Source organism: Rhinoraja longicauda, chromosome 10, assembly GCF_053455715.1.
Source record: "Rhinoraja longicauda isolate Sanriku21f chromosome 10, sRhiLon1.1, whole genome shotgun sequence".
Lineage (NCBI taxonomy): Eukaryota > Metazoa > Chordata > Chondrichthyes > Rajiformes > Arhynchobatidae > Rhinoraja > Rhinoraja longicauda.
Window position 1 is genome coordinate 29,524,680 of NC_135962.1, and position 22,253 is coordinate 29,546,932.

Below are 22,253 nucleotides of genomic sequence, written 5' to 3' on the forward strand. Positions count from 1 at the left end.
CCCTAGTGGGTAGGATAGTGCTAATGTATGGGGTATAGTGTTGGTCGCGCGGACTCGGTGGGCATATAATCAAGAGTGTTTTATTGTCATATGTGCTAGACAGAACAATGAAATTCTTACTTGCAGCAGCACAACAGAATATGTAAACATGTGTAGGAGGGAACTGCAGATGTTTGTTTACACCTAAGAGAGATGCAAAATGCTGGAGTAAATCAGCAGGACAGGCAGCATCTCTGGAGAAAAGGAGTAGGTGACGTTTCGGGCCAAGATCCTTCTTCAGCCTTCAAATAATTCGTACTGTATTGGCATGATGATTACAGTGAATCTGCAACTCGTTGGTTTAATTGTGTTTTGACAGCCATTCTATTTTAATTGAATACTCCAAGCTATTGTTGGTATATGGCACATCCTATTTTTGCCTACATCAACAGTTCCCTGCTACAATCAAGCCTGGAGCTAAATAGTGCATTTCTTCTGTCATTAACACTTCCTTACCATCGGTGAATAATAGGGCAGTCTCAGGAAACTCAGGATGCTAATGATACGATACAATGGAACTTTATTTATCCCAGGAGGGAAATTGATCTGCCAAAAGTCATAAAACACAACAAGATACATGAACCATGCAATTAAAGTGACGAGTGGAAAGTCCAGGATTGAGGATGTGCAAAGATTGGGGAGGGTGAGGAGAAAGGGGAGTCAGTCTACCCCACGACAGAAGTGGAGGAGTTGTACATTTGATGGCCATAGGGAAAAAAATCTTGTGGCATTCTGCGCTGCATCTTGGTGGAACCTGAAGGTGCTTCTCAGGTAGACCAGTGTGTCACGGAGGAGGTGGGTTGTATTGTCCAAGATGCTCTGCACTTTGAGGAGCATCCTCCCCTCCAAGACCATCTCCAGTGAATCCAACCCAGTGGATTCCAATCCAGTGAAAGAGTTTAAGTCTGCTATTTTACATAACAAGCAGTACTAGATCGAGGTCTGCCATGCTTCCTTTTGGCTTACATTTAAATCACAGCTGATAAGTCTTTTGCAATGCAGTTCTGGTTGATTTTGAATCATATTTGACTTCCTTCCTTGAATGCAGCAGTCGATTTTGTAGAATTTCATTCTTTGGCAATCCTGTAATCTATTAAATATTGTTATTTTTAATGGAAATATAGCACAAACTCCCTGATGTTTGACAGCATTGTAGCAAATAAGATCATAGACCCACTTTACTGGCATTCAGTGATTAGATTTTTTTAGAGATACAGCGCGGAAACAGGCCCTTCGGCCCACTGAGTCCGCGCCGCCCAGCGATCCCCGCACATTAACACTATCCTACACACACTAGGGACAATTTTTTACATAATACCCAGTCAATTAACCTACATACCTGTACGTCTTTGGAATGTGGGAGGAAACCGAAGATCTCGGAGAAAACCCACGCAGTTCACGGGGAGAACGTACAAACTCCGTATAGACGGCGCCCGTAGTCAGGATCGAACCTGAGTCTCCGGCGCTGCATTCGCTGTAAGGCAGCAACTCTACCGCTGCGCCACCGTGCCGCTGCAATGGTTAATGCAATGGAATCCAGATGGGGAAAACTGGTTGCTCAACCAAGATGGAACCAAATAAGCCTATGTTTTCATGGCATTAGGGGATATGGAATAGTTCAGAACAACATTAAAAGGTCTACCTGGCTTGAATGACTGAATTTCAAACTGAGATAACACTGCTGAAATTGAGACACTGGTGATAATTTCAATTATTACTATCACTCCATCCCTCATCCTCACTTTGAGAATTCCGACCAGTTGGCTGTACTCCCTCTTCCTGTGAATAAGCAGTGACTGAACAGTGCACTCCCAGCAGTGTGGACTGCACAGAGTTGGTCAGGGGAGGCAGAGGAACGACTATGGGACTGCTTGGGGTAAACTGGGCAATGTTCAAGGACTCAGCAACAGACTTGAATGAATACACCACAGATGTCACCGATGTCATAAGGAAATGTGTGGAGGAGTGGGTTCCCATGAAAACAATCCGTGTGTTCCCCAACTAGAAACCTTGGATGAATCAGGAGGTCCACAATCTTCTGCGAACCAGATCTCGGACATTCGTCTAGTGACGCAGGTTCATTCACGAAGTCATGATACAACCTTGATAAGCTCATCAAAAAGGCTAAAAGGGACTTTCACTCTAAACTGAAGAATGAGAAAAACATTTGGCAACTAGTGACCAAGAAGAGTATGGTGATGTGCCTCAATGACTACCAACTGATGGCACTAAAATCCGTGGTGATGAAGTGCTTTGAGAAGTTGGTTATGGCGCATATCAACTCTACCTCAGCTAGAACCTGGATCCATTATGATTTGCCTATCGCTACAACAGGTTAACGGACTCTGCGCTGAACCAGTTGGACAATAAAAACACATATGTCAGGCTGTTGTACATAGACTACAACTTGGCGTTCAACACCATCATCCCCTCCAGACTGATTACCAAGCTCAGGGAAATCTGAAAAAACAAAGGAATGCTAATGCTATTAGCTTCATTGACAAAGGAAGCAGCAGCATTGTGGCTCCATATATTGCTGTTGATAAAACAATAATGGAGCTTTGAAAACCTTCAATACCCCAAATTTAATGTGTTTATTTAACAGATATGCTGTTAGCAAAATACAAAGTGCTGTTGGAACTCAGCAGATCTGGCAGCATCAGGGAAGGGAATGGAGAGGTGATGTTTTAGATTGGGGCTCTTCTTCAGACCGATTGTAGTCACGGGGAGCAAGCTGGAAGACAGGCGAGGGCACGACAAAGCTTGCAAGTGATACATACACCGATTAGCCAAAAGATTATGACCTGATGAGCCAAAACATCCTGACCACCTGCCTAATGTGCTGTTGGTCCTCCATGTGTAGCCCCATAAGCAGCAGGGTGCGATACACTGTGTATTGTGACACATTCCTCCCGTGACCACCATTAACATTTTCTGTGACTTGTGCCACAGTCGACCTTCTGTCGGTTCGGACCAGACTGGATAGCCTTTGTTGCCCTTGCGCATCGATGAGCCAACACCTTTGCCGGTTTGTGGTTTGTCCCTCCTCGGACCACTGTCGGTAGGTAATCACCACTGCTGACCGGGAGCACCCCAGAAGCCTTTCCTTTTCAGAGATGCTCTGACCCAGTCGTTTGGCCATAACAATTTGGCCCTTGTCAAAGTCGCTCAGGTCTTTACTCCTGCCCATTTCTCTTGCATCCAACACATCAACTTCAAGAACTGACTGTTCACTTGCCGCCTAATATATCCCACCCCTTGACAGGTGCCATTGAAACAAGATAATCAATGTTATTCACTTCGCCTGTCAGTAGTCATAATGTTTTGGCTGATCGGTGTAGATACAGGTAAATGGTGTTTGATTAGCAGGTGGGTTGAGTAAGTGACAAATGAGACAAAAGGATGTCAGATAAGGAGAGAAGAGTGAAATGTAAAACCAGAGGGAGAGATATAGGTGGAAGGGAACAGGAGGGGGAGGGGAAAGGGGATAAAAGGGAATAAAAGGGAAATGAAGGACTCGGGGATGAGAGATAAGTGTACAAAGGAGGGAAAAGGTTCTGGTTGACTGGAGGGGAGGGCAGTTAGTATTTGTTTGCAAATTGTGTCTTACATGTATTCTGAAAAGCAACAGCAGCAGCAGTAGGAGATCCAAATGGGTCCATTACCAATAGTTAATTTAGAAAGTTGAGTCACAATTGACTTTGTCTTGCTTGTGAAGGATATCATCAGAAGTAATAACACGAAGGAGGACATTCATTCTCATTTAAAGGCCAAGCAGTATGAGTACCGACCAAACTAAATTCTAAGTAACCAAAACTACAGAAAGTCATCATAAGAATTTTATATTTAATTTTAGGACACCAAAAATATGACATCTATACAAGTTTTGACAGGTGGGCATTTTTAAATGGTATTAAAAAAAATCAAAATATGCATCTCATGAAATTCCAACCAGGTGCCAAAAATTCAGAAAAGTTAAAAATTTAAGTCCTCATTCCTTGATATATTTTCAAATGTGGCATTTTACCAAATATTTAATTAATGAGGTGCAATATATACTTGCATTACATATGGAATGTTACACTATAATGACATTTATATAAAGATACAATAATGCATTCACAGTGCAATAGGCACACTGTCAAAAGGCAAGTACTGTTATCAGTAAATACAATAGCTAGATTAACAAGGGCAACTCATTATGTTGAAAGAATGTATATTAAAATAATAAATACAAAACCATGAAATACTCTCCATTCTATTTGGGTTTGCCACTCCATAAGGTTCTACTTTCATAATCCATTCAAGTTGAACTTCAACAACGCTCTTACTGATTACCAAGGTGCAATTACTAAATAGAGATCTTTTTTTTTTTCCCTCGTGTTCTCCTGGTCCCTGCTCCAGGTTTAAGACAGGTCATTGGACAATCTCAAAGTAGTGCAATATTGCCATAATGTGTTGAGGCATGAAAACATAACCTGTGTACACGGCCATTCCAACAATGGATATCAATAGAGAGTCTGAACGGTAATGTTAAGGAATAAGCTTTGTTAAAAACATTGCTGTCATTACCAGAAAATGGGTCACTAAACTTGAAGATACTTGGGTTTTTCTATGTTGTCATATTGCAATTCAATTACACATAACAGAAATTTTAAAACATAAACACCAAGATGATGCTTCTCATACGAGGATACCCAAGATGTCATTCTTTAGTGAATGTGTTTTTCCTTGGCCGTCAGAGATGCATCCCTCACCTGTGTCTTCTGTGACCCACAGTTCTGCTCTCTCTCTCTCCCTCTCCCCTCAGAAGCAAGAAAGAGTTACCCTGGTCCCCAACTTTCACCCCATCAGTTACACATCATCCTCCAGACATTTCACTCTCCTCCCACCACTAATCACACCTTCCCATCTGCACCCATTCTGCCTTCCGCAGAGGCCATTCCCACCGCAACCCCTTGGTTCCCTCATCCCACCCAAACCACCCTCTCCCCTGGCACTTTCCCCTATAATTGCAGGAGATGTAACACCTTTGCTTATACCTACTCCCTCGACTCCATCCAGGGACCCCAGCAGTCCTTCAGGGTGCGACACAGGTTCATATGCACCTCCTCTAACCTCATCTACTGCATCCGTTGTTCCCGATGTGGACTCTTGGACGCTTACATACTCAAAACAATCAATTAAAAGTAAACATTATCACAAAGTAAACTGGGATTTTACCTCTTTCTTTCAACTCTTGGGCCTGACACAGGAATAATAGATTCCCTGGCGTAAGTGCTGGAAAATTTGCAGAGGTCTGTGTTCCACCACGCCACAAAGCTTCAGGAAGAATCCAACAGCAGAATGAAAGGGGAAATACCGAGCAAATAACTGTGTGGGAGTATGGGACTACTGCTTTTACTTGCTTCGGACTCAAACATGCGCGTTGTGCAAATCATGGAAGTACTTCGTCTATAGCAGAAACCTTCGGGCTAATAATCAGGGTTATTGCATTTTCAGAAGATGCAAGGAACAAGAGGAAAAAATGGGACAATATGCCAGTTTTAGTATTCTAAATATACTTTCATTATGATGTCCTGGAGGACATGTTAAATCAGAACACACACCAGTTTAAAAAGGTCAATTTGATAATAGGGTCTTTGATTTGTTATAAATAAATAAATAAAATTATCCATTATTTACATACAAAGCAGAATGTTGCACTATAAGTGACCATCACAAACAAACCCTATTTTATGTAATATTAAAAAGTTACAGAATTATAGCTGCATTTTCAGACCAGGTCCATAATACTGTCTGCAACAAAGAATAATCAGCAATAATGAGGCTCTTTGTTAAATTTAATGTAATTTCTTCAATAGGATTCTAAATGCACCAAACTCTTCTAATGGTGCCATAGAGCTATTTTTATTCAGATCAGCATTAATACTCTAAGTACAGGGCATTCTACTAAAGTTACATACATTTATTCAGATGTATGTTTAAGAATGACTACTTTAAATGCTACCAGTTTAATTCTTGCAGTTCTATTCACTGGAAGAAAAAGCCTTGAATTTGCAAGAGCCTGCAGGTCTGTTTGATAAAACATTTCTTTTTACAATTTGCTTCCTGCTTCTAAACTTTACAAATTGTTACCCAGTGGAATTCTCAAATTGGTTAACTGAAACAAAAACAAAATGGCAAACACCATTTAGAAGGATACTGAATATGGTCCTTTCCCACGGCTCTAACATATATAGTGCTGTAACCAACAAGTACTGGTAGTAAAGCCAAGACATTTGTTTCCACGCTGTCCCCAGCGCCATGGTCACTTCCTCGGATTCCTCCACAAATTGAAAGCTGGAGAAAAAACATGCACATTAATTATCAGCCTTCGGGTTATTGTGACAACTACTTCCATGAATTATATGATCTCAGTCCAATACAATTTAATTTTTGTGCAAAAATTAAGGTGAGAGGGGAATGATTTAATAGGAACCTGAGGGGAAACCTTTTGACACAGAGTGTGGTGAGTATATGGAGTGAGCTGTCAGAGGAGGTAGTTGAGGCAGGTACTATAACATTTAAAAGACATGGATAGGAATGGTTTAGAGGGGTAAGGGCCAAACGTGGGTAGGTGGGATTGGTGTACTTAGGGCATTTTGGTCAGCATAGGCAAGTTGGGCTGAAGGGCCTTTTGCCATGCAATATGACGCTATGACATTATTGGTGCAAGCTAATTTTGGTTAAAATTCAGACGATAGAAAATGATACCATTAGGTTATGAAATCATAAATGCCCGCTAGAAATGTTTAGTACAAGACATACATTTTACCTCTTTGTCTACCCCAAAGACAAATATCCATCTAAATACATGTCCCAAAGACATTTGTCGTATTTAAATTATCAGAGGCTGAGAGTCTTCAATCTACTGAAACTGGAGATTCTTTGTTTTTTTTCCTCAGTTAATACAGAATACAGTTAATACAGAATGGCCTTTTGTACAGATTTATATCTAGGTTCAGATTGACCATCAAAGCTGTCATACAATGCCATACAACAGAGAAACACGTCCTTTCGCCCACCCTGCTCATGCCAGGTCCAGCAAGCCAACAAGGTTCCGTAGGGTAGCTGCTCTGGAATGTTAGATCCCCTGGGATCCAAGGAGAGATAGCTGAATGGATAGAATGATTGAATGAATGAATAAGTTTATTGGCCAAATATGCATATACAAGGAATGTGCCTTGGTGCTCCGCTCACAAATGACAACACAAACATACAGTTAACAATTAAGAATAAAGCATAACCACATCAAAACAATAAGGATACAGCATTACTGCCTAAACATGTGGGTGAAAATAAACCAGAGCAAAAGAGACTACAGACTTTGGTTATTGAGTAGAACTATCACTCGTGGAAAAAAGCTGTTTTTATGTCTGGCTGTGGCTGCTTTGACAGTCCGGAGTTTGTGGCCAGGGTGAGAGGGTCAGAGATGATCTTGCCCGCTCGCTTCCTGGCCCTTGTAGTGTAGAGTTCGTCAATGGGGGGAAGGTTGCAGCCAACAACCTTCTCAGCTGTGCGAACGATCCGTTGCAGCCTCCAGATGTCGTGCTTGGTGGCTGAGCCAAACCAGACCATGATGGAGAAGGTGAGGACGGACTCAATGATAGCAGTATAGAATTGGACCATCATTGCCTGTGGCAGACTTGTGTTTCCTCTGTTGCCGCAGGAAGTACATCCTCTGTTGGGCCTTTTTGACTGTGGAGTCAATGGTGGCCCCCCATTTAAGGTCCCTGGAGATGATGGTTCCAAGGAACTTAAATGACTCCACAGATGTGACTCTGGTGTTGTTGATGGTGAGTGGGGGAAGGGGAGGGGGATCTCTTCAGAAGTCTACAATTAGAAGATTAGCTTCATGGAAGGAAGCAGAGGGTGATGGAGGCCTGTGAGTAGTGGTGTGCCTCAGAGTTCGGTGCTGGGCCCATTGCTGTTTGCCAACTCGATCAATGATTTGGATGAGAATGTACCAGGCATCGTTAGCAAGTTTGCAGATGACACAAAAGGGCGTGGTATTGTAGATGGTGAAGATATATTGTATTGTATTGTATTGTATCTCAGGAGAGAAGGAACGGGTGATGTTTCGGGTCGAGACCCTTCTTCAGACTGATTAACTGATCCAGCATTTTGTGATACCTTCGATTTGTACCAGCATCTGCAGTTATTTTCCTAACTAACAAGCTGAATGAATCTTTTTCCTAGTATTATCACCATTCTAGCGTTGGCTTATGATTTTAAGAAACAATTGTTCAATTAAGTATTAATTACACATGTAGGCTGTGCTTTATAGCTCTGACACTCTGTAGTGTTGTATCTCAATTCATTATGCCATAGAAGGTCATCAGCCCAGAGTCTAAATCTGGAATATGTACAAAAAATAATAGCCCAGTAGGAGATTATTTGATTGAGTTGAGATAGTCTCCCATGTGAGTTTATTGAGGAACCAGGAGAGGGGCGGGGGTGGAGGGAGGATTGTTGAATGACTTGGGACAAAAATATGACCCTTCAAACAAACTTGACGTGGAGTATTATTAAGTAAGGACTCTGTTGAAGATCACATACTTTTAAATATCAATATTAAATAGGGTTTTTTCTGATGGACACACTTTCAAAGTAAAAGTTTGAAACTTTAGCCAGCAACATTCCACGCGATGTTGGGTCAACTGAAGTCAATATACCATCTTCCCTCATGTGGCCCCATAAATGATTCCAGGCCGAAGAAAATAGTTGCCTTCTCAGTTCGGGATCAATTAGTTGACCATTAACTAATGGTAGATTGACTTCAGTGGACCCAACATCGCGTGGAATGTTGTAGGCTAAAGTTTCAAACTTTTACTTGAAAGTGTGTCTATTTAAAAGTATATGATTTTCAACAGAGTCCTTACTTAATAATACTCCACGTCAAGTTTGTCTGTACTTTGCTCCGTTCATCTTTCCCTCGATCCTGACTAGTCTCCCAGTTCCTGCCGCTGAAAAACATCCCCCAGCATGATGCTGCCACCACCATGCTTCACCGTAGGTATGGTATTGGCCAGGTGATGAGCAGTGCCACTTGGCATGCAGGCCAAAGAGTTCAATCTTGGTTTCATCAGACCAGAGAATCTTGTTTCTCATGGTCTGAGAGTCCTTTAGGTGCCTTTTGGCAAACTCCAAGTGGGCTGTCATGTGCCTTTTACTGAGGAGTGGCTTCCGTCTGGCCACTCTACCATAAAGGCCTGATTGGTGGAGTACTGCAGATATAGTTGGCCTTCCGGAAGGTTCTCCCATCTTCACAGAAGAACTCTGGACCTCTGTCAGAGTGACCATCGGGTTCTGGGTCACCTCCCTGACCAAGGCCCTTCTCCCCCGATTGCTCAGTTTGGCCGGGCGGCCAGCTCTATGAAGAGTCCTGATGGTTCCAAAGTCCTTCCATTTAAGAATGACGAAGGCCACTGTGCTCTTCGGGACCTGCAATGCTGCAGAAATTGTTTTATACCCTTCCCCAGATCTGTGTCTCGACACAATCCTGTCTCGGAGGTTTACGGACAATTCTTTCGTCTTCATGGCTTGTTTTTTGTTCTGACATGCACTGTCAACTGTGGGACCTTGTATAGACAGGCCTTTCCAAATCATGTCCAATCAATTTAATTTACCACTGGTGGACTCCAATCAAGTTGTATAAACATCTCAGGGATAATCAATGGAAATAGGATGAACATAAGCTCAATTTTGAGTGTCATAGCAAAGGGTCTGAATACTTACGTAAATGTGATATTTCAGTTATTTCTTTTTAATTACTTTGCAAAAATTTCTGAACACCTGTTTTCGCTTTTTTATTATGGGGTATTGTGTGTAGATTGATAATTTAAAAAAAGTTTTGTTTCCAAATACACAGGACAAGATGTTAGAAATCCAAAGTGCCAAATGTCAACTAGCTCCCGGTGGTGATGGGAGGCTTATGAACTCACCTATGCTCCTCCGATGTTGAGAAAGGCTAGGCAGACACGTCATTGGGGTTATCAAGTGGGATATAAGAATATAATCCATTTTAAAATAAGGTTGTAACGTAGCAAAATGTGGAAAAGGTGAAGGGGTCTGAATACTTTCTGAATGCACAGTACAAGTCTCTGAATAGTAGCCAGGATGTAGGGTTCAAATTACGTCAGGAGGTAGAAATGGCATGTAAGGAATGCAATGTTCCAGTTGTCATGGGGGATTTCAATATGCAGATAGTCTAGGAAAATCATGTTGGTACTCAATCCCAAGAGAAGGAATTTATAGAGTGCCTAGGAGATGGCTTTTTGGAGCAGTTTGTGGTCAAGACCACTAGGGACAAGACAATTCTGGAGTTGGTGTGTAATGAACCAGACTTGGTTAAGAAGCTTAAAGTGAAGGTACCCCAAGGAGGCAGTGATTGTAATATGATAGATTTCAACCTGCAGTTTGAGAGGGAGATGCGGAAATCGGATGTATCAGTATTACTGTTGAGTAAAGGTATCTACAGAAGCATGAGGGAAGAGCTGTTGATTAGACGGGGACCCTAGCAGGAATGATGGAGCAGCAATGGCAGGAGTTTCTGGAAGTAATTCAAAAGACGCAGGAGCTTTTCATCCCAAAGAGGAAGTAGCATACAGAGGGTGGAATGAAGTGATTGTGGCTGACAAAGGAAGTCAAACAGCATAAAAACAAAAGAGAAGGCATATAACATAGCAAAGGTTAGCAGGAAGCAAGAGGATTGGGATTTTTTATAAACCAACACAAGGCAAGTAAAAAAGTAATTAGGGGAGAAAAGATGAAATATGAAGATAAGCCATCCAATAAAATAAAAGAAGATACCAAAAGATTTTCAGATATAATGTAGAGTAAAAGAGAGGTAAGAGTGGACATTGAACCACTGAAAAATGACACCGGAGTAGTAATGGGGAACAGAAAAATGCTGGATGAACTGAATACGTTTTTTACATCTTTCTTCACAGTGAAAGACACTGGCAACATTTCAGTAATTCAAGAGAGTGAGGGGAGAAAAATGAGTGCAGTCACTGTTTAGTTTTTTTTTTAGATTTAGAGATATAGCGCGGAAACAGGCCCTTCGGCCCACCGGGTCCGCGCCGCCCAACGATCCCCGCACATTAACACTATCCTACACACACTAGGGACAATTTTTTTACATTTGCCCAGCCAATTAACCTACATACCTGTACGTCTTTGGAGTGTGGGAGGAAACCGAAGATCTCGGAGAAAACCCACGCAGGTCACGGGGAGAACGTACAAACTCCGTACAGACGGCGGCCGTAGTCAGGATCGAACCTGAATCTCCGGCGCTGCATTCGCTGTAAGGCAGCAACTCTACCGCTGCGCCACCGTGCCGTTACTGAGGAGGAGGTGCTTGGAAAGCTGAAAGGTTTGAAGGTGGATAAGTTACCTGGACCAGATGGACTATAACCCAAGGTTCTGAAAGTGGTAGCTGTAAGGATTGTGTGAGGCATTAGTAGTGATCTTTCAAGAATCACTAGAGTCAGAAATCTTTCCAGATGTCAGGAAAATCGCAAATGTAACTCCACTGTTTAAGAAGAGAGGAAGGCAAAAGAAAGGAAATTATAGGCCAGTTAGTCTGACTACTGTGATTGTTTAGATTTGAGAGTCCATTACAAAGGATGAGGCTTCTTCTTGGAAGCACGATAAAATAGGCCGGTCAGCATAGTTTTGTTAAGGGAAGATCTTGTCTAACAAATTGTTGGAATTCTTAGAGGAAGTAACAGGATAGACAAAGGAATGTCAGAGGATGTTATTCAATAAACGGGTCCTTTTCGGAATGGCAGGCAGTGACTAGTGGGGTACCGCAAGGCTCAGTGCTGGGACCCCAGTTATTTACAATATATATTAATGATTTGGACGAGGGAATTGAATGCAATATCTCTAAGTTTTCGGATGACACGAAGCTGGGTGGCAGTGTTAGCTGCGAGGAGGATGCTAGGAGGCTGCAGAGTGACTTGGATAGATTAAGAGAGTGGGCAAATGCATGGCAGATGCAATATAATGTGGATAAATGTGAGGTTATCCACTTTGGCGACAAGAACAGGAAAGCAGAGGATTACCTGAATGGTGGCCAATTAGGAAAAGGGGAGATGCAACGTGACCTGGGTGTCATGGTGCACCAGTCATTGAAAGCAAGCGTGCAGGTGCAGCAGGCAGTGAAGAAAGCGAATGGTATGTTAGCATTCATAGCAAGAGGATTTGAGTATAGGAGCAGGGAGGTTCTGCTGCAGTTGTACAGGGCCTTGGTGAGACCGCACCTGGAGTATTATGTACAGTTTTGGTCTCCTAATCTGAGGAAAGACATTCTAGCCTTAGAGGGAGTACAGAGAAGGTTCACCAGATTGATCCCTGGGATGGCAGGACTTTCATATGAAGAAAGACTGGATAGACTAGGCTTATACTCGCTGGAATTTAGAAGACTGAGGGGGGATCTTATTGAAACATATAAAATTCTTAAGGGGTTGGAGAGGCTAGATGCGGGAAGATTGTTCCCGATGCTGGGGAAGTCCAGAACCAGGGGTCACAGCTTAAGGATAAGGGGGAAATCTTTTAGGACCGAGATGAGAAAACATTTCTTCACACAGAGAGTGGTGAGTCTGTGGAATTCTCTGCCACAGAAGGTAGTTGAGGCCAGTTCATTGGCTACATTTAAGAGGGAGTTAGATGTGGCCCTTGTGGCTAAAGGGATCAGGGGGTATGGAGAGAAGGCAGGTACAGGTTACTGAGCTGGATGATCAGCCATGATCATATTGAATGGCGGTGCAGGCTCGAAGGGCCGAATGGCCTACTCCTGCACCTATTTTCTATGTTTCTATTTAGATTTTCATAAGGCCTTTGATAAGGTGGGTTGTTAAAGATAGGAGCCCATAGTATTAGAGGTAAGGCACTAGCATTGATACAAGATTTGCTGACGGGCAGAAGGCAATGAGTGGGAATAAAGGGGGGCTTTTCTTGTTGGCTGCCAATGGCTAGTGGTGTTCCGTAGGAGACAGTGTTGAGTCCACTACTTTTCTAATTACAAGTTAATAATCTGGATGATGGAATTGATTGCTTTGTGGCCAAGTTTGCAGATGATACAAAGATAGGGGGAGGGGCAGTTAGTATTGAGAAAGAAGGAGTCTGCAGAAGGACTTGGACAGGTTGGGAGAGTGGGCAAGGAAGTGGCAAATGGAATACAACATAACAAAGTGTACGATCATGCACTTTGGTAGTATGAAAAAAGGCAAAGACTATTTTCTAAATAGGGAGAGGATTCAGAAATCAGAGGTGCCAAGGGACTTGGGAGTGCTGGTACAGAATTCCCAAAAGGTTAATGTGCAGGTTGAGTCAGTAGTAAGGAAGGCAAATGCAATGTTAGTATTTGTTTAGAGAGAACGAGAATGTAAAAGCAAGGATGCAATGCTCAGGCTTTATCAGGTGCTAAGAGGTCACATTTGGAATATTACGAGCAGTTTTGATATGCTGGTATTGGATACGGTCCAGAGGAGGTTTACGCCAATGAACCTAGGGATGATTCGGTTAACGTATGGGGAGTGTTTAATGGCTCTGGGCCTGTTCTTGGTGGAGTTTAGAAGGCTGAGGGAAGATCTCATTGAAACCTACCAAATAATGAAAGGCCTAGGTAGAGTGGCTATGGAGAGGATGTTTCCACTAGTGGGAGAGACTAGGACCAGAGGGCACAGCTTCAGAATAAAAAGATGTACCTTTAGAATGGCAATGAAGAGGAATTTATTTTTTAGCCAGTGGGAGGTGAATCTGTGGAATTCATTGACACAGACTGTCGTGGATGCCAAGTCAATGAGTATTTTTAAAGCGGAGATTGATTTGGTTCTTGATTACTAAGGGTCAAATGTTATAGGGAGAAGGCAGGAGAGTGGGTTGAGAGTGAAAACAAAACAGCTATGATCGAATGGCAGCAGGCTTGATGGGATGACTGGCCTAATTCTGCTCCTATGTCTTATAATCACACTCATCAGGGTGTTCTAGCTGGTATTTTCATGGTAACAGGGACCTTTTTTATAAAGACAACTGGGAAAACCTGGGAAAGACACATCTGGAGTAACTTAGCGGGTCAGGCACCTTCCCTGGAGGTGACCTTTCAGGTTGGGGCACTTCTTCAGACTAATTGCAAAAACGGGAAGAAAAAAAGCTGGAAGTCGAGGGGCAGAGCAAAGCATGATAGGTCAGCAGTGAACACAGGCACAGATGGTAGCCAGAATGCAGCAGGAATCACAGAGGAGCAGTGAGAGGGTCTCTCCCAGAGAGGAGGAGAACTTCTTCACAGTAGGCATACCTTGATGAGATTTTACAATGGAGCAGTCAAAATGTAGAAGCAAGGAACTGCAGATGCCAGTTTACCAAGGGAAAATTGGCATTGTTTGCTTAACTTTCACTGTTCCATGGAGATTTATAGTGTTGTTCGAAACTAATAAAGATTAAGAAGCGTGAAGAAACTATTTCCTGTGGTAGAGGGTCAGCAGTTATCAGTAACTAGATGGCAAGCTTTATGATAAATGACAAAAGAACCAGATTTTGCAAGCTGTGATCTGAAATGCAGTCCAAAAATAGAGATCTTATAGAAATTTTCAAAAATAAATTGAATACACTGTTCATGGTGCCTCATTATGGGACCAACGAGGCAGATCTGCCAAACAGTTAGCACATGGGTGATGGGACAAAAGGCCAACAGTTTCTATATCATTCTATAAATACTTTATTCCTGGAAATTCAGATTTTGCATGGCCAAAATTAAACATTTAAGTACAAGTGTTTTGTTTGAAACTTACATTCGATAAAACTCCAGAACCTTGCTGTTAATGGGCATTATACACCTTGTCAAAATCCCATTGTTTGTTTTAAAAAAAGGTCCCCACCCAAGAGAACTCAATTCCATTCTTCCCAGCTGGTTACTCTTGTTTTGTCAGATTATGATCTCACGCAATTGCATCTGTGATGTGTAAGCATTCTTCTCAAAGTGCAAAACCAGTTGTATTTCAAAGTTTTGAACATCTAAAACCTAACTTATGAAGTTCATAATGATTACAATCCTCAGGGTTAAAAGTTGGTATTTATAATCAACTCATATCTGCAGCTGGCAATAAAATTAGATTATTCTCTTAGTTTATAAATCCATTTAATCTGCATGTTTTATGTCCACTTTACTCCCTGCTCACCCAGCATATCATCACTGATCAATATAGAGGAGTCTTCCAAATATAATTGGTGTAAATATTGTTCAGCCTAAAACAGATGGTCATATCCACTTCCTTTGTGTTAGCATTACATCAGCTGCAAGCTTAAATTTCCAACGACAATTTTGAAATTATTCATCAGTCAAGAGATGCCACAAACAATTCTGAACAATAATAATATTCAAATTACCCTTCCCTCCCTTCCTTACTATATCCAATGCTTGATACATGACGTAATATGAGCATGCTAAATACTCAAAATATAATTGTGGTCATCCATTTTACTGTCACTTCTCTCCTTTCATAAATTATTCCGACAGATACCAATTATTTGTGACCCAGGCTTACTTGATTTAAAAGTGACAATCGCTCAATAATCACATACATTTCCTCCTGCCTACTCCATATGCCAAGTTTACTTCAGTTACAAACCTCGAAGTATTCTTGCAAACGCGCAAAATTGCCTATTCACAAACACACAGAGTTGGGAAACATAATTTCTGAATTGTAAAATGAAGTACTGGAATTTGGGAGTGTGAAGAGAAACAAAATCAGTGTCGGAAGTCAACCAGTCAGTCCATGGAATCAGTATCACATCGTACAGTCAGTCACACCACACAGAAACAGGCCCTTCAGCCCAACTCGTCCATTCCGACCATCTAAGCTGGTCCCATCTGCCATTTTAATAGACCGTGTCAGCCTCAAAATGTAACTCCAAAGGCCACTATTAGAAACAAATACACCACAGTGTCTCCCAGTTAAAACAGTAGGGCCCAGTCTTAGGGAGATTGATGGGATCCCGTGAACTTCCTAGCAAGAGGACACAATAACAAGTGGAGGGCCGCCATCGACCTACTTCCCGCCCCTGAATGACTGGTGCGAGTTGCCATGAACACCCCTCCTCCCTTCCTCCACCGCCTGGCCTGGCCTGAGCGGGGAGCCGAGCCTAGGGGACGGGGTGTTCTGTCAAAGGCCACAGGTGGGGAGGGAGGTCCCGGCGATCTGCGCCTGCGACCCGCCGTCCGCACTCCATGGCCCCGGGCTTTCCAAACCCGCCATCACGTCTGGCAACGACACCGATCAACATTAACCCCCACCCCGCTGGCCGACCACTCGCCCGCAGCTGCCCCGACCGACATACCTACGCCACTGCTCGGCCCGCTTCTCGATGGTGCCACCAGGCTACGGCGACCTGAGGCGCCGCCTCTCGTCCACCCAGCGCCCCCCCGAGGCCGAAGGGAGAAATTAAATATGTCAGTGAATAGCTCTGCCAATCGGTCCTCCCATGTCCCGAGGATGCAGCCAGGGTCTCTATCTGGCCGAGTGACAAAATGCTGGAGTAACTCAGCGGGTCAGGCAGCACTTCTGGAGAGAAGGAATGGGTGACGTTTCGGGTCAGACTTCTATCTGGCTTGTTGCATTCTGCGGGTTTACTCTCAGACATCTGCGACAGTGACCATAGGTACAGACACACCTGAGGTGAGCATGTATGTATTGAGCTCATTAAGGAGGGATGCTTTGTTGCCAACAATATTGCCCAACTTAAGTTTGTAGCCCATAATAAAGTGCAAGCCTTGCCACAAGCAACAAGTGTCTGTTTGGTAATGCTGGGACTCTTACCGCTTCTTTCTTGGCAAACTGAATGGTTTTACAAATGCTGTCAATAGATTTGTACCCCCAGGACTTGAATTTCACCTGGTAGTGAATCTCACAGTTCATCCATGGTTTCTGATTGGGAGTACAGTCATACTGTCATCTTGTAATTTCTCTAGACAGTACGTTTTGCCTTGTTCTTATATTGATCTTATCAAAATTATGAAAGGATGGGCAATCAACAAAAAAAAACTCATTTGTAATTTTAGTCAGAGTAGTTCATACTCTTTCAGCTGATGTAGAATACATTCTAATCAGACGTCCTGCAGGAGTAAACATTATATCAGTAAAGCAAAAGCAGCCATGTGTTAACCCAAAGAGTAAAGTCCATCCCCAGAAATATCCTTTGTTCCATCTTCCACCTCTACCTATGATATTTATTACCCATAAGAGATGCAACATCTGCCAAGACCGGACCGTTCTGACCTGTTCTTCCAGGTGAAGCAACTATTCACTTACACTTTTTCTCCATTTTGTGACTGCTCACAATTAGTTTAGATCAGTAGAGAAATACAGCATGGAAACAGGCCCTTCAGCCCACTGAGTCCACGCCGAAAAAAAATAATCATCCGTACTCTAGGTCTATCCTACATACTAAGGACAATCTACCGAAACCAATTAACCTACAAACTTGCATGTCTTTGGAGGAAACCAGAGCACCTGGAGAAAATCCATGTGGTCACAGAGAGAACGTGCAAACTCTGTAGACAGCAACCATAGTCAGGATCAAACCTGGGTCTCGGGCGCTGTAAGGAAGCATCTCTACTGCTGCACCACTGTACAATGTGGTCTTTGTTTTCGCAAAACCATACATAGATTGGATGTTTGCTTTGCAGAACATTTCCATTCATTTCACATGGGAGACCTATGCTTCCTGACATCTGATGTTAATTCTGCATCCTATGCTTACTCTGATCAGTCTTCTATGACTCCTACACTATTTCAATTAAAAAAACAAAGCAATCTGCAGCCCTCAGACTCTATAATGAATTCAACAATTTCAGACTTCTCTTGTGGTGCAAACCGGCCAGTTTCGATGTAGGGTTGTTCATTACTTTACCATCATAATGGACCAGATCTCAAACAACGAGACAGTACAGAAAGGAGATAGAAAGCCTAGTAGTATAGTGTCAAGACAACAACCTCTCCCTTAATGTCAGCAAGACTCAAAAGAGCTAGTTATAGAACTTCAGGAAGTGATGTGAAGTACATGCCTCAGTAAACATTGTTTTGTGTGCAATTCACACCATTAATCTTTTTCACTGTATCTCAATGCACATGACAATGCAATCCTAGAGTCATACAGCACTTTAACAGGCACTTCAGCCCAACTTACCCTTTCCAACCAAGATGCCCCAACTATGCTATCATCCATCTGCTTTTGTCCCATATACGTCTCTAAACCTTTCCTATCCCTGTATCTGTCCAAATGTCTGAAATGTTGTAAAAGTACCTGCCTCAACTACCTCCTCTGGCAGCTCATTTCTTATACTCACTACCCTGTGTAAAAAAATTATTCCTCAGGTTTCTATTAAATCTTTCTGGCAACATCTTCGTAAATCTTCTCTGCACAATAATAAATCAACAAAAAATGTCCAACAACTGCTGTGTTCTGCAACTGTTTTAGCAAGTTGTTTTTTTCTCTATCTGCCCTCCTAGGTTTGAAAGAGTTATGTCACTTGAACTTGGTCTCCATTGTAACACAACATTCCTGTTGAACTCTCCACCTCGCGAGTTAATACACACCTGTATTCCCACTTTTCTAGCTCGGTTCGTCACTGATTTGGAACTGTCTCCAGAATGTTCCCAAATCTGCTGAGTATTGAGCAGTTTCTGTTTTTGTTCAAGGCATTAAATGGGCTATTCAGTAGTTAGTGCTGCTCCAGTACAGTTCCTATGACCCAGATTTGATTGTGTGCAGAGGTTGCTTATTATTTCAGTGAATTGTCCCCGGGTAGTCTGGTTTCCTTCTACTTCCAAAGAAATGCTGGATTTTAGATTGTGAATTACCCCTAATGTAAGTTGGTGATAGAATGGAGGAATGACTGACATGCAAGAGAGAACACAATATAAATAACAGCATAAATAAGAGTATAGGACTGATGGAAATCCTCAGAACAGGCATAGACTCAAGGAGCCAAATCCTCGAGGAATCAAAAAAATGAGACAAACCAAATATTTAAACATTCTCTAGTGTACCTGTTTATTATACAATGATTAGGAATTATTCTATGAGTTTAAGGCAGATATACATTAAATTTAGAAATTATATTCAGTTTTAACATAATTTTTAGTTGAAGATAAATGTTACCAATATAAAAAATGAAGACTAATTGTCATAAAGATGTTGGAAAAGCACTAAATGCCAAACAATGCACTTGACTATATGGAATACAATTAATGGTATTGCATTTTATTTTTACCTTTATTTAAAAAAACATCCAAATTGTGCCTTTGATATTGTAAAAATGAATATAGTTGGTAATTAAATGTACAATAATATATAAGATATTGGCAAATTAAAATATTTTGATTTCTGGACAATCAAATGTAAGTGACATATTATATGGCATCTCAGAATGGGATTTCTTGATACAAGTTTTCTCTTTTCTCGTCAGATGCAAAAATGCTGTTTACTTCTGATGTATAAAGAGCCTTCTTGCAGTCAATCTTCTCTATGGAACCATGAAAGCTTACCAAGTGATCTCCCTTGTAGAGTCGATACACACAGCCCTTTTTAATACAACAACCATAAAGTAGTTAACTGTCCCCCTTGAGTGCTACTAGACAACTCTGCAGCAATTGCAAATGTCCCTGAAATAAAAAACAAACATTAAAATCACCTTGTTAAAATGAAGGTTCAGCAGAAACACCAGCATTGATCTTAACGTAAACAAGCTGGGCCCAAAAACAACTTTGACAAGATTTGCAGAAACAAATTTAGCGCCCCCCCTCGGACCCTCCCCCAATGTTCCTTACTCTTGCTTCACAATTCGCAACTCTTCAATCCTTATGCCTCACACATTGTCTTTTAATTTCTGACCTCTGTTCAACCATCTGCCTATCAAAAACTCCCCTCACCCATATTCACATATTACTTGCCAGGCTTTCCTCACATCCAGCTTTCTTCACACCTCCCCCTTTGTCCCCACAATCAGCCTGAAGTAGGATCCCAACCAAACATCACCTGTCCATGATTTTCAGAGATGCTGCCTAACTCCAGCATTTTGTCTTTTTTGACAAGATTTGCAAAGTTTAAGAAATTGGATCTGATTCTACCAGTTCTTCATGATACCATCATTTCTACACTTCTAAAACCTCAACATCTTCAAGATACATACACATAAACACCAAAGAACAGGAAGAGTTCCCTATTCCTCACTATTCTCATCACTTAGAAACAGGAAAGTTCCTGTTTCATTTTCAGAGCTCTTCCATTAAAATCAAATTTCATGTTTTGATTGAGGTAGATTTTGCAAAATAAAAGCTTTTTTGGTAAGTAATGACCCTGTCTCATTTGCTATCGCCTAATGGGTTTAATCTACAACTCCCATTGGTATCCAAGGTCTTTTATTGAAAATGCAAGGACATTTTCGTACAATTAGCGCAGTCCATTTTCATTGTAATATGACTGTGGAATTTGTATGTTCTCCATGGGACCGTGTGGGTTTTCTCCGGCTGCTCCCTTTTCCTCCCAAACATACATGTATGTAGGTTAATCGCCATTGGTAAAAAAATTGTAAATTGTCCCTAGTTTCTAGAATAGTGTTAGTGTATGGGGTGATCGCTGGTTGGCATGGATTCAATGGGCCGAAAGGCCTGTTTCCAAGCTGTATCTTTAAAGTCTAAAGACTGGGGCAATATAATTGCATGGACACAATGCAATATAGCTATACTGATTTTGTTTTATAATAATAATAATAATAATGTATTTTATTTATATAGCGCTTTTCATATACTCAAAGATGCTTTACAGAGATTTAGAGAACATAGGGAAATGAATAAATAGATAAATAAGTAAATAAATAAACGAACAGAGAAAGGAGACAGAAGGTGAGGTGACCTTCAGTGGTTGATGCAACATGGAAAACAAATGAATGGAGACTAAAGGAGCTAGGGTTCTTTTAAAATGGAAAAGATAATTGACAGGGTGATTATGAAACAGCAATTGTTTTTGCTCAGAGAAGGCATCTACCGTGTATAACGTTCTCTGAGTAAAGTTTTTCCTTTACTAGAACATATGGAAGTGTCCTAGTTTTACATAAGAGGTTAGTAATTACTCAGTCTTAACTGTTCAATATTTTAAGATGCATTTTTAAATTCGTTTCTTATTGATTGTAGGAGACTGAATATGATACAAATTTGTAGGATGACACTTTCTTTGTAGCTAAATTAAAGTGGATCTATTTAAACTAACACTTATAATTAAATTAGATAGCCTTCAAACTAACAAAGCTATTGAAATGAGGTAAAGCAAGATGAGGCCAGATAAGAGATTAGGTTTGATGCAAAGTAAAATTATTGGGACATTTATAAGAGATTACAAGGAGGTAAGGAAAGACAACATCAAGGAGATATTTGAACAAGAGGATAATAATTTAAAACTGAAAGCACCAGTGAACAAGTCAAAATAAGTTAGCAAGCTTATACACCCAAGAAATGTTAGGTGAATGCAACTTCACTTTCAGCATTTAAACAAGTTAAACACACATAATGTAAGGTTTATCGTGGAATATTTGGACTTTATCTGGATATAATTATTTTAAATTAATTTTATGGAGCACTATCACAAACATTACCTTGGAATGTTTTAGTTCCAGTTCTGCCAATTCTACAAGGTTTTTTCGAAATGCTGCAACTCTTCGAGTTTTGAAGTCTATAAGCTCTAGGAACAAAATTGCAATTATCAATTTTACAATCTCAAAGATTAATAAATTTCTTGGTTGCTAAGAAAGTCAATGACTGCTCAATTCTTTTCACAATGCCTTTCTGGATTCAATGGGGAAATTAGTCCGTTCACTGCTCAGTACCTTGTGTGCAGACTTGAATATAAACAGAAAATGTTAGGAAAAAGTCAGGTCAGACAGCATCTGTGGTAAGAGAAACAGAGTTCTCGTTTCAGGGCCAAGACTGCTGAGCATTTCTAGCACTCCCATTTTCATGCGTAAGGAGGAATTGCAGATGCTGGTTTAAACCAAAGACAGACACAAAAAACTGGAGTAACTCAGCGGGTCAGGCAGCATCTCTGGAGAAAAGGAACAGATGACATTTCGGGTCAAGACCCTTCTTCAGACCGAGAGTCAGGGGAAAGGAGAA

General features: G+C 41.4%; 2 protein-coding genes across 5 annotated transcripts in view; both read right to left on the reverse strand.

Annotated features, from left to right (window-relative positions):
- Positions 1–580: 580 nt before the first annotated feature.
- On the reverse strand, positions 581–16,552 carry sptssa (serine palmitoyltransferase, small subunit A). Its single transcript, XM_078406535.1, has 3 exons — positions 16,426–16,552; positions 6,245–6,381; positions 581–4,559 (listed from the first exon to the last, which is right to left on the reverse strand). Exons 2-3 carry the CDS (start codon positions 6,345–6,347, stop codon positions 4,456–4,458), a joined length of 207 nt encoding a protein of 68 aa, XP_078262661.1. The 5' UTR covers positions 6,348–6,381; positions 16,426–16,552; the 3' UTR covers positions 581–4,455.
- Positions 16,553–19,248: 2,696 nt separating this feature from the next.
- snx6 (sorting nexin 6) overlaps positions 19,249–22,253 on the reverse strand; it is a 50,103-nt gene continuing 47,098 nt past the window's right edge. For 2 of the 4 annotated variants that reach the window (XM_078406537.1, XM_078406536.1), the window contains 2 exons: positions 21,737–21,822; positions 19,249–19,751 (listed from right to left, as the gene is read on the reverse strand). In XM_078406537.1, the coding sequence (XP_078262663.1) occupies positions 19,698–19,751; positions 21,737–21,822 (140 nt within the window). In that variant the 3' untranslated portion in view covers positions 19,249–19,697. The remainder of the gene's footprint in view (positions 19,752–21,736; positions 21,823–22,253) is intronic. The other 2 variants (XM_078406538.1, XM_078406539.1) reach the window with 1 other exon arrangement.

What these genes read in the sequence shown, in the direction of transcription:
- sptssa (XM_078406535.1), bottom strand. Translation starts at nt 6,347, where the DNA reads ATGGCGCTGGGGACAGCGTGGAAACAAATGTCTTGGCTTTACTACCAG. An exon ending in GTGGGAAAGGACCATATTCA is followed by an intron (nt 4,560 to 6,244) that starts GTATCCTTCTAA and finishes ATTACCGTTCAG; the next exon opens with ACTCTCTATTGATATCCATT.